The sequence below is a fragment of the Sorex fumeus genome, unplaced genomic scaffold (genome assembly GCF_029834395.1).
Source record: "Sorex fumeus unplaced genomic scaffold, SorFum_2.1 ptg000128l, whole genome shotgun sequence".
Taxonomy (NCBI): Eukaryota; Metazoa; Chordata; class Mammalia; order Eulipotyphla; family Soricidae; genus Sorex; species Sorex fumeus.
In genome coordinates, this window is record NW_026606185.1 from 12,529,664 (window position 1) to 12,541,956 (window position 12,293).

Here is a 12,293-nt window from a genome sequence, read left to right on the forward strand (position 1 = left end):
TGGTGTTAGGACCCTGGAGCTCTTGGAGGAGTTTTTCTCCTGGGACACAGGATTAGCTGATTGTTTCAGAAGTGTTAATGAGGATAGGGGAACCTGCCCTCTCCTTGGCCAGAAGAAGGACACCTTTCTAGAGGCTGGCCTGGCTGCTTCAGGGCCTGTCTGTCTATGTTCCCTACCTGTATTCTTGATGCCTGATCTGGGGTGCTGAGTGGGAGACATCATGAGAGCTTCCTGCCTGGGAGTTCGATGGAGGGTGCTCATTCATTTCATGCCCCTCTTGTGTATGGTGCAGCCCACTCCAAGGATCAGCTCAAAAGAAGGTAAGTTCACTTTCACCTGGATCTTAAGCTATTCCTCCTATTTTTGTTATAATTGAATGATTAAAATCTTGCCGCACATACACTGATGCTCTGTGTGTATTGACTGGATATGGGGTGGATATTATAGATGGTCTAAGGTATCTAGAATCTCAAAAGTTATAAAATATATGCTATCTAGAATAGTATCTAAAAGTTTACATCTCCAAGTTACATTTAGAAAGCAAAATAAACATGAAAGTTACTGGCAGCTGTACTAGCGAATATACGAAATATCAGATGTATGATCATCCTTGAGAGTCTCCTAAGTGCTTTCCCAGGTCACTTTTATTTCAATCCTGAAAAAATTAAATTCATTACCTACAATGAGCATCTTTGTAGAGTTATTTGTACTCATTCTTTGGTACACAAGTTGTCTTGAATTACAAATGTAATACTCTCCCCCCATTCCCTAATCTAAAACCAAACATTTAGTTACCAACCACTGCAGCATGAAATAAAGGATCAGGTAAAGCCATTCAAATTCTCTTCTCAGCCCTGGAGCTCTCTGCAGCTTGCAGAGTTGGCACAGAGGGAAAGAGAGTGGAGGGCTCAATGCCTGGTGCGGTGTGGAATTTGAAGGGAAGCAAGTTTGAGCAGGTCTCGCCTATTCAACCAAAACAGCAGAATTTAAGTCCAGTAGGGGCTCCAGGCTACTCAGCTGCCTGTTCCTAGGCAACAGCAACATTGTAGGAAGAAGGGATTTAGACAAACGTGCCTGGGTCCTGCAGGATCTGCAGTCTCTCCTGCCTCTGCGACTCCTCTTGGAGCCGTACTGGGACAGAAAGTGGGCCCTCTTTCCTTCTGTCACTTGCTCTGGAGTAGAGAGAAAAGTTTGTTCATTTTTTTAGTAAAAACACAGTTTTGTAAAATCAGTTAAAATCCATATGTTGATGTAAGAATTGGGAAATCACAAATAGCTTTAAAGAGAAAGAGAATGCTTTATCCTGAGGAGAGTTTCATCATCGCCAGTGAGTAAAGTGGGAGGCCTTGCCTGTGGGGGTCGAGGACACAGTATGCGCAGTCATCAGGGATGCCCCTTCTCTGTCCTGCCAACACTTTCTCAAGGTGGCAGGTGTCCCCACGTTATTCACACTTAGACCTTCCTAGAATTATCAGATGGTTCTAAATAAAACAATTATTTCATTTTCTCTCCTTCAAGGGGTGGTATGCTTTAGGCAGGCACACAAGAACCTCTACTTAAAGCACATTTAGTATGAGGAGCTTCTGAAAGTATTGCGGGGGCGGGGGGGGGGGGAATTCCGATTAGGAAAATATTGTCCGTGGGGAATTTTGTGTGTGTCCTGGTACTTGTGGCTTACTCGAGGCATAGAAGTCGAAGACATAAGCTCTTTCACTTTGCTGTCTTCCGGGAGATCTCAGTGCAAGCTGGCCAGACGACTGCAGTGGCTCTCCCCAGCATACACCAGCAGAGACCTTGGTCCCAGGAATGGGAGAGTCCTCTGAAGACAGTTTTGGTGGCCAAAACAGGTGAGCTGTTGCTGTTCACAGGGAATTGGATAAGCTGTACATTAAAGTATATCACTGTCACTGTCCTCCCATTGTTCATCGATTTGCTCGAGTGGGCCCACTAAGTCTCCATTGTGATACTTGTTACTGTGTTTGGCATATCAAATACATCATGGGTAGCTTGCCAGGCTTTGCCGTGGGGGAGAGATATTCTCGGTAGCTTGCCGGGTGCTCCGAGAGGGGTGGAGGAATCGAACCCGGGTCGCCCCCGTCGGCTGCATGCAAGGCAAACACCCTACCTGCTGTTTTCTTTCAAGAGTAATATTCCACTTATTGTGTAGAGAAAGTGATGAATCTTCAGGGAGTTATCATGCAACTAAATGAAACTATTTGAGTCATTGTGTGGCTATAAGAATGTCTGTGACTCCCTTTGTGCCCAGCCTATGAGTTGGCAAAGTTTGACTCCAAATGGTGACAAGCTTTTTGTTAATTGAAAAAAAATCCTCTATTTGCCATTTATCCACTTACAAAAGAATATGAACTTTCTTTTGAAAGTTCAGATATCCGTAAGTTAAAATATCACATTCAGATACCAGAGACAGGCTGGTACTTGTGGTCCCTTGGGTCATTATTGGAGGTGCATTTCCCTGATGGACACGCATGTCAATTCTTGGGAAGTCCTGGCCCCAGTGACAGCCAAGACCAGAAGGATAAGCTTGGAAGCTAGATTGAGTAGCATGTATTCTCTGCAAACTGTCTTCATCCTTGGGAAGTGCCGACCTGTCTTGCAAAGCCAGGGTTTCCTCAGAGGTTTCAGAAGTACCCTTGCTCTGAAGTTTCTGTTAGAAACTGGTTGAAAGACCAGAAAATGTATAAAGAAAGCATTCTGACCATTAATAAATTGGGGGGGGGGGGGTGTCATGTGGTAGAAGAGGAAATTGGGAGATGACAAAAGAACACACCCATGCTCACACAGTCATAAATACACATGATATGTACACATGAAGCCACGTATACAATATATTTTCACAAATATACTGCCTACAGACCGGAGCGATAGCACAGCGGTAGGGCGTTCGCCTTACACGCGGCCAACATGGCCGACCCGAGTTCGATTCCTCCGCCCCTCTCGGAGAGCCCGGCAAGCTACCGAGAGTATTCGATATGCCAGACACAGTAACAACAAAGTCTCCAATGGAGACGTTACTGGGCCCGCTCGAGCAAATCGACGATCAATGGGAGGGCCTTTAACTTTAACTTTAACTAACTGCCTACAGAAAAATCTGCGCACCTCTGTATATAGTCTTAACAAACATACAGACACAAATTCACATTAGCAAGCATACATAGTCATGTACATACGAAATGACACACTTCTCCACCACCACCACCCCAACATATTTTAAGCCTAACTTCATGGTATGGTGGGTACAGAAAGTCCCGTTTAACCTATTCTAGTTCTGTAAACTAGATCATCCACTTCTTAAAGTATCTCAGAACAAAGGAAAAAGACCACAACTTCAGAAAAGAGGGTTTTGATACTAATTACAATGGCTATTTTTTATTTGTGAACATGTAAAATTCATCAAGTTGTACACAATAACCTAGATGTGTATAATATCCAGGTATTTCTAAATAGAGAATGATTAGGAATGATTGCCCTTAATATAATCATCATGTGGGCAATCATAAGGACATTAAGCACATGGGAGGAATTTTTCTGGAGAATAAAAATGGGGGGTTGGAGGGGAGGGAAACGGGGGACATTGGTACTGGGAAATTACACTGGTGGAGGGATGGGAATTGGAATATTATTATTGAAATCCAATCATGAACAGCTTTGCAATGCTCTATCTCATGGTGATGTAAAAATAAAATAAAAATGGCTTAGTGCTTGGAAGTCCATCCTAACGAGTAAGGTCTGGGTTGGGGAGTTTGTTCTGTGTCTGAGCCATCTGATTCCATGTTGAGCCCTGCCATTTGTTCTGTGTCTGGGCTTATAGTCTTGCAAACTATAGAGGTTGAATTTTCTTTTCAGTTTTGTCTGCCCCCAGATTATTGCAGAGATTCCCTCGAGTTTTACAATATGAATTACATGATTTCAAAGTTTTCTATTTGTTTTTTGTTTGTTTGATGATAACCAAGTTACTTGTGGGGTCCCTTGGGCTCTGCACTCAAGGCTCACTCCTGGTGGGTTCAGGGGACCATATGTGGTGCCCAGAATCAAACCCAGTCATGTGTCTGCAAGGTGAGTGCCCTACCAGCTGTACTGTTTCTCTGGCACCATTTTTAAATCTTTTTTCTCTCATTTTCCTGGTTTTCAGAAGATATCTAATTAAGTGCAGAATGGAAATCTTTGGCCTTTTAAAAATAACTTACCAGAGGCTTTCATTCACATTTTTTAACACAACTTACCAGCAGCCTTCTTGATCTATCAGAATGCACCCTTCATTTTTTCCCTTGTGCTTTTAATGCTTGTCCTTGTCTGTTTCTTGGTAGAAACATCTTGGTAGTTTCATCAGAAAGCTGGCTCTTTCTTCAAGGAAGCCTTGTTTAATTTTTTATAAATATATACATATATTTTATATTTCATAAGCACCCAAGAGATAAGTTAATACATGCTACAGACTGAGTACTTTTTTGTGTGAGAGGGGTAAACTCAGCCTGATCTAAAAATGAGACCTAACCTGAGATTAACAAATGTTTTACACGCCCTTCCTGATGGGTGTAAAGTGGGACAGAAAGAGACCTCAGTTCAAGACTACCAAATGTCCTATAACAAGGATAAAATTTCTGTATTTCTGGCAGCCTTGTGTTATAAGCACAGCTGGCACAGGTTTTCTGTCTCTCGGGAGGCACAGCATGAATGGGAATGAGCAGTATTTAGTCACCAGAGGTCTGCAGAGGTCTGGCTGCCTAAGGAATGACAGACGGAACATTGCTTGTGCCAGGTGTCTGGGCACTTACTCCAAGTACATCTTGAATCTATAGAATGTTTCCTCTCAAAAGCACCTGGGAGGGGCTGGGCAGGTACTTCAAAACATGTGGGAGGGTCCTGGTACCACATGGTTCCCTGAGTCCCAATGGAAGCAATCCCAAGCACCAAACCAGAAGCAGCCCTGAGCTCTACTGTGTGTGGCCCTCAAACAAAAATGAAACCAAAAGCACAAACAGAAGCAAAAGCCTTGGAAAGGTATCAGTTCTGGTTGTATTTAGAGATGGTTTGAATGCCATGTGGCTCTGTTGAGTTGCCCAGTTTCCCAGGATTTCTGACATATCATCTTTGGCAGTACTTGTGTTTACTTCTCTGATCTGTGATGAAGCTGTGATAGAAAGAACAAAACATTTGATTTGTGTCTGTCACATGCACATCATCTGGTAACCCATGTTTCCTTTCGATAACATGGCAAGTCCATGAGCCAGAGGAAGAACTCGTTGAAATTGGAGCAAGGGTGAAGTGAGCAGGAGTAAAGGCCTGGGTTTCACCCCACAACATGACACTTTTGCTGTATTTTGGTGGTGGGAGACCTGGAATAGTAGCCAGGAAGCAAGAGGCCATCTCATTAGTAATGTGGGGACTCTGTCTCAGTGCATGTTTGAAATCATGCGCCAAATTTAGAAAAAAAAAACAAAACAAAGAATACCCCTCAAACAGAACTGATATAGTAGTAAATTGTGTGCTTAGTTTATGAAGAAAATGGATCTGGGTGGAAGAGTTCAGAAGATGATTGGGAATAAAATGATACATTTCATTTCACTGCCTGCCATTCATCCCCACCTCCCTAGGTGTGTCCAGGCTTCCTGCTCCATGTCCTCACTTAGTGGGATGACTGCAATGACCAAGAGTAGGACTCTCCAGCTCTGCATCTGCAGCCGGAGTCCTGCCAAGAAAGTGCAAGTTGGTAAGGCCTTGGAAGAAACACCAGCATCAGATCATGATGTCACCCCTAAACCAGGTGCCGGATGAGTACCCGTAGGCCCAGACTTTATCCTCATCCTGTTATCAGTAGAGGCCTGAAAATCAAAAGTCAGAAAGTTTGCCCTCACTTCCTAGAGGTGACAGCATTGGAATTTGAAATCCTGGCTCAGCCCAAACTGCTTTCTGTTCTCACTTCCCCAGGGAGTCCCAAGCTTAACTGTGTATCACCTGACTGAATTCTTTATTACTCAGGGAGTCTGATGTTGACCATGTGGAGTTACTTTCATTCATTCACTTGGTTTCTTCTGAAGTGATTTATGTAATTTTGAACTGTAAGTTTATCATTTCAATATCATTTTCTACATTCAGGGAATGTAGAGTTCATCTATTTTTGTAGGTCAGACTTTTTTTTTTCAGTTATTCTGACCATAGTGAGTTTGATAATTGATTCAGAAAAGCATGTTACTTTGCCAGTCTAACTCATCTAACTTGTTTATTTTAATTTTTAATTCTTCTTCATGGAACTAGTTGTGAAATTATGTCATTTCTAACTTGGTTTGACCATGCACTCAAGTCAATTACTCTTACATGTTTTTAAAGAACTGGAAGTGGACATTAAATTAATTCTCTTTTGCTTTTATTAGCACAAGATAGTAATACAATGGACTCTTTATAGTGCTTTGGGAACATCTGGCTTTTGATCTTTGGGATGTCTTTCTTTATTCATTCTCACATTTGCCTGAGACATTTCCCACCTGACTCTTGGCTTTGTTCCTTTTCTTTCGCACACATTCCTGGGTTTGTAATCTCTCACTCTTATAATTTCAGAACTGAGGAGGGGACTTCTCCAGCCTGAGTGCCAGCTGTGGCCATATGAGTTCCCTAACATGGCTGGTTTATTTTATGCTTAAGTCACTGTAAGAAAGGAAAGAAACAAAATTCAGGACACAATAGCCTCATCAAGAATATTTTAAGGGCACATATCCTGAAAATCTTCTTGGTAGAGAGTCTGCTGGTGTCACCCTTACCTGTGCCTATCATCTGTTCACCTCCATGGCACATTGCAGTTTTCAGAACTTCCTTGTCTATTTACTCTAGAGATCCGTGTTAATCTCATGCAGCCTGTGAGTGCAGAGAAGCTGGGCTTTCCGCCCTGTGTCCTGACAGCAACAGAAGAGGCTGTGGAACTAGAGAGCCCACCTGTCTTGGCTTCCTGGAAGAAGGTATTCCTGACAGCCACTGCTCTACCCCCTGGACACAGAGCACACATGTTTGAGCCTAAGAAAGCCCTCAATGGTTCAGTAAGAGTCTATCAGATATAGTTTCTGGTCCTGTGTGTTCTGTCCATGAAGCAAGTTTAAGTTACACAGTTGTAATTTTACCTTGACATACCAGAATGCAGTCTAGAGACATGATATTCTGGGACTGGAGCACTTGTACAGCAGGTAAGACCCTTGCCTTGCACACAGCTGACTCGGATTGGATCCCCAGCACCCCATATGGTTCCCAAAGCACATTAGGAGTGATTCCTGAGCACCACCAGAAATTACCCAAAAACTGAAAAAGAGAAAACTACATGAAGTACTGGATATTCAATATCGGGAAGACACCTGGCCACAGGTCAGAGAAGGAAGCCATTCTAGTTATCTACAATATATATACCTATACATCTATTTATATTTGTATATTTTATTTCTTTGTTGAATGGAGGTAGAAAGCTCTTTGAAAGTCATTATTAAATTACATCTGACTACCTGGAGGTGTGAGTGAATGTGCCTACGTCTGAGCATCACAATTGTCAACAGGTTTAGAGATCCAAGGAGAGTGAGAGAAAGCGTGTGTGATTATAAACCTCTCCACACACACAATATTTGTACCTGAAAATAAATGTTTTCTCGGTTACCTAATGTCGAGCCGTGCTTCCATGCTCAGCATAACTTTGAAAAAGGATTGTTTAGAGATATTTTCAGGTTAATAATAAAGGATGTTTAGATGCCAAAGATTGACATCTCAGCCCCTGAGAGCAGGAGGTCAGGGAAAGAATGAGGTGTTTAGGCCAGCATGGAATGGATGCTCATTCTCTCAGCAGGGAGAGAATGAGGTGTTTATATACACAGACTCTTCTGAGTTTTCAGTACCCCCTTCTTCCAGAGATTAGTTGACAAATAGAACTCAGACTTACTTGAGCATTTGTGGTTTGAGTTAATGTGAGGGGTTAACACACTAATACAAATTAACTGTGCATGAATTCTGCCTCAAAGATCCTAGGAATAGCCCCTAAGCCCCACTGGGTGTGTGTCCCCCCCAAAAAGAATGAAACAGTGAAAACAACAACAACAATCCCTGTAGAAACAAACAAAACAAGAAAATCTTTTCCTTCCAGGGAGCATGTGGTATGAGTTATACTGAGCCACTTTCTTGGAGAGGGAGTAGCTAGTCTCTGTTCTTTCACAGAATGTTTGAAAGTTAAAGCTGAGACTATGGATTCCTGTGACTATAGGCAATAAGAATTTATTTAAAGTAAACAGTACTTGAATGAAGAACTTTCTGTTGTTTATTTGTATACTTATTTGGTTTGGGGGCCACACTTGGTAGTGCTCAGTTTACTCCTGACAGTGCTCTAAGGTCTCGATGGGAATGAAACCAGGTTAGCCACATGCAAGGCAAATACCTTCCCCCTGTAAATAGGATAAACACCTATGAGTGAGGGCTGCAAACACCTCTCCAAACTTCACTGAAAATGAGAATTCTAATTCCTGAATTCACCCTTCTTTATCTGCTTTGTCCAGGCTTTGTAGGATAAGCAGTATCCTGGTTAGTTTGGCCGAGATGATCTGAAGTGCCTCTTGTAAATATGATTGAATCACCTGATGCTGTCATTTTACATGTCTCTGCAACCATATTACACATGAATTGTCGGTGCTATTTTTGCTATTAGAACAAGAATCATTCTTGCCTTTAGATTCAATTAGGTTAGAAACTCTATTCAGAAAATTTAGCATTAAAGTTCTTACCTTCCACAGCTTTTTTCCAGTAAAGCAGCCCAACCAATGCTTCAAAGGTATAATTCAAATTGTCTCTATATTTTTCCTCACTTTCATCTCATTCAGAAAAAGTTGTAAAGCTCCCAGGTCTAAACCCCACTGTGCATCTGCTCACACTCTATTTCTCTCTTGTCCTCCTGGTGACCCTAGTGTAGCTATGGCCACCTGACTATCACAGCCTTCCCCACAATTGTGAGCTCCATGCAAACTGACAACAAATAGTTACTGGTTCTCTGGGGCTCAGTGGTGCCTGCCACATAGCCATGGTCAGCTTCAATTTTTGTATTCTTATAATGTTACTTTTCCAGATGTACTAGTTTTCATATGCAGGTCTTAAATGTTTTTATTTTTCATTTTTTCTCTGTAGAACACTTTGAAAACAACTAGTGGAACAATGTCAAAAGTTAATGGGAAAACAGTGGCTCACTCAGATTGGGGTATCCACGTTGGCTGGTATGTCAGTAAACTATCTTTGATAGTTTAGATCAAGATGATCAAGATCAAGAATTAGATCAATTAGATCAAGATGACAATTTGATGTTAATGCTGGGTACATATAAGAAGATGACACAATAAATGATTTGTTACCATCATGATTGTGAAATATGGGAACATAATGAGGTTGGAGGTACTCAATACTATAATAATTGGTGATTTATGGGTAGTATTGCATTAATTGGTTATTTCATAGGTATGAAACAATAGTGATAACTAAAATTTGAGGGTAAAGGCTAAAATGATAGGTTTATACTCAAATCGTTCACAAAAAGACAAATAGTATATGATTCTCTCCTATGTGGTACCCATAGAAGTGTAATGCTGGGTAAAGTAGCTGGAAAAGAGAAAAGGGGACATTGGTGTTCAATAGGGACAGTTTCAGATTTTTAGGAGGGTAAAGTTCTGGATATGTGTTTTGCAACAATGCAGATAACTTAACAGCATTGAATTGCTGTTCTCAGCCCAGAATTTGGGGAAAGCCTGAGAATCTACATTTCTCACATATGCCAGGTGAATTTGGAATTATTGTCTCTATTTTGAGAGCCAGTGAGACCTCTGCCATAGGTTTCACAAATCTTACTTTAGTGGAATGATTTCCAAAGCAGGCTTCTCTCTCCTGATGACATGTCCCCAGGAATTGGCGGACTGTAATTCTATTTTAGTTTTTTATTTTTGGGCCCTCTTAGTAGTTGTGGGGGCCACTGGAGTTAAATTGTCATGGAATTCAGGGTTCATGCAGTGCCAGAGATCAAACCTGGGGCCCTGGCATGTGTCGGGAATGTGCAACAGACCTATGAGCTGTCTTCCTGTTCTGCAGAATGGTCCTGAGGCATTCCTTCCTCTCTCCCCACATCTCTTCCAGCCTTCCTTTGGGAGCTGTCAACATTCACAGCCTCTCAGAATCCCAACCTGGTCTTCGAGAGCCCTGTCCTTGTACTGATTGTCATCATGGAGCCGTCCCAATACATGATCATGCTGTGACTATAGAGTCTGCCATCCATGGTTACCCAGAAACTGATGTATGGGCACCTAAAAACCTGGGGTTCCGACTTCACATTGCTTCCAAAGCAGCTTGTTGTGTGGTGATGGATTTTGGGGATAGTTCTGGAGTTCAAATGAGGATCCACAACATGCCTGAGGAAATGGCAGTTACCACGTATCACTGGTACAGAAAAGGTAGGACTCTCAGATCCCATGCAAAAAAGGCTGAAGTGCGCCCTCAAGTCCCAAAGAATATGTTCCAAAGAAAGATGTGATGCATAGCTTATTTTCCCAGAACTGCCCCATCCCTCTGCATGAGAAACAATGATTTCAAAGCATATGCAATATACATCCTTATTGTACAGATGAATGTTCTTGTGTACATTGAGAGTCCTTATTTACACACATCTCTACATTATCAAGATATTTCCCAGTCTATATAGATGAATTTTCTGGTTGTTTTGTACAATTGCATAATATTACATTAATTGAGTCAAATATATTTGTTAATTACATTAAGATTATTCCAAATCTTTCACCAATTTATTTTATCTTTATGAAGTTATTATCTTTTAAAATCTTTTTAGTCACTGTGAAATTACAGTTATTGATGATTGGGTTTCAGTCATAGAGTGTTTCAACACTGATCTCTTCACCAGTGTCCACTTCCCTCCACCAATTCCCCTATCCCCAACCCCATTTATTTTGCAACCAACAGTCTGTTTCTGTGAGAGGCATATATCTATAAGTGGTTTTCACTGTGGTTTACACTACTGTTGCTGATAGGGTTTCATAAGTAACACTTTATCACCTTTCAGCACTACCTTCTCTCTGTTGAAAGTGTCCCACCACCAGGATACTGCCCCTTCCTGTCCTTTCCCCAGCCTCTCAAGTGGCTTGTTTTCTACTGAATACCAGGTCTTATGTGTTTTGTATCTACTTGCAAGGTTGTAGGAGGGGAGTTGGAGAGGGAAACTGGGAACCCTGGTGAGATAAGTTGACAATGGTGGTGTGATCATTGATGGGATATTGTATGTCAAAAACCCAACTGTTAATAACTTTGTAACTCACAGTGCTTTGATAAAATAAGATGTGAAAAAGAGAGAGAGAGGAAGAAAGAAAGAAAGAAAGAAAGAAAGAAAGAAAGAAAGAAAGAAAGAAAGAAGTTAGTTAAGTTACAAAAAGAAAAACTTATGTTTGGCCACATGCCAAGATAGACAACAAATACTGTGGGTAGATTTTATCCATTGATCCAGTTTCCAATCATAGACCAATCCTCCTGGCCCTTGTTTCTAGTGTCCTTGGGTATTAGTCTCATACTATGTTGTTTTGAACCATTGTGTTTCTGTTGTAATGTTCCCCCCCTTTCATTTCTCATTTGGTTTCTTAGGGTTCTCTCTCTCTTTGTGAGTCTTACTGGTGAGTCTTATTTTTTCAGAGACTTGGCCCTTAGTTTCATTGATCTTTTAGATTATTTTCTTGGCCTCCAGTTTATTTCTGCTCTAAGTTTTATTATTCCCTTCCTTTGGAATACTTTAGCCACTTATTGCTCATTTTCCAGTTTCTTAAGTTGTATTGTTAGGTTGTTTATGTGAACTTTCATCTTAACGCCATTTTTGCTGTATCTCACATGTTCACATTAGTCTTATCCTCATTCTCATTTGTTTCCAGGAATATTTAAATTTCCTCTGTGATTTTCTCTCTGATATACTGGTGGTTCTATAAAGAGCTATTTAATTTCCAGGTATTTGAGTTCCTTTTCCATTTCTATTTGTGATTAACTTCTATTTTCATTGCATCATGAAGATAGATAGCATGATTTCTATTCTCTTGACTTTGTGAAGGTATGTTTTATGTTCCAGTATGTGGTCTATCTTGGTGAATGTGCCATATGCATTGCAGATGAATGTGCATTTAACTTTTCGAGAGCAAAAGGCTATGTAACTATCTAGACACACACAGACACACATATATATGTTATGTTTATATATTTATATACTATACACTACATGCACATACATATAT

The 12,293-nt window shown here is 41.1% G+C and overlaps 1 protein-coding gene across 1 annotated transcript in view; it reads left to right on the plus strand.

Annotated features, from left to right (window-relative positions):
* Positions 1-220: 220 nt before the first annotated feature.
* Positions 221-12,293, plus strand: part of PKD1L1 (polycystin 1 like 1, transient receptor potential channel interacting) — a 173,806-nt gene continuing 161,733 nt past the window's right edge. The window contains exons 1-6 of the mRNA XM_056138434.1: positions 221-320; positions 1,733-1,847; positions 5,613-5,782; positions 6,844-7,046; positions 9,157-9,242; positions 10,150-10,463. Of these exons, the coding sequence (XP_055994409.1) occupies positions 221-320; positions 1,733-1,847; positions 5,613-5,782; positions 6,844-7,046; positions 9,157-9,242; positions 10,150-10,463 (988 nt within the window). The remainder of the gene's footprint in view (positions 321-1,732; positions 1,848-5,612; positions 5,783-6,843; positions 7,047-9,156; positions 9,243-10,149; positions 10,464-12,293) is intronic.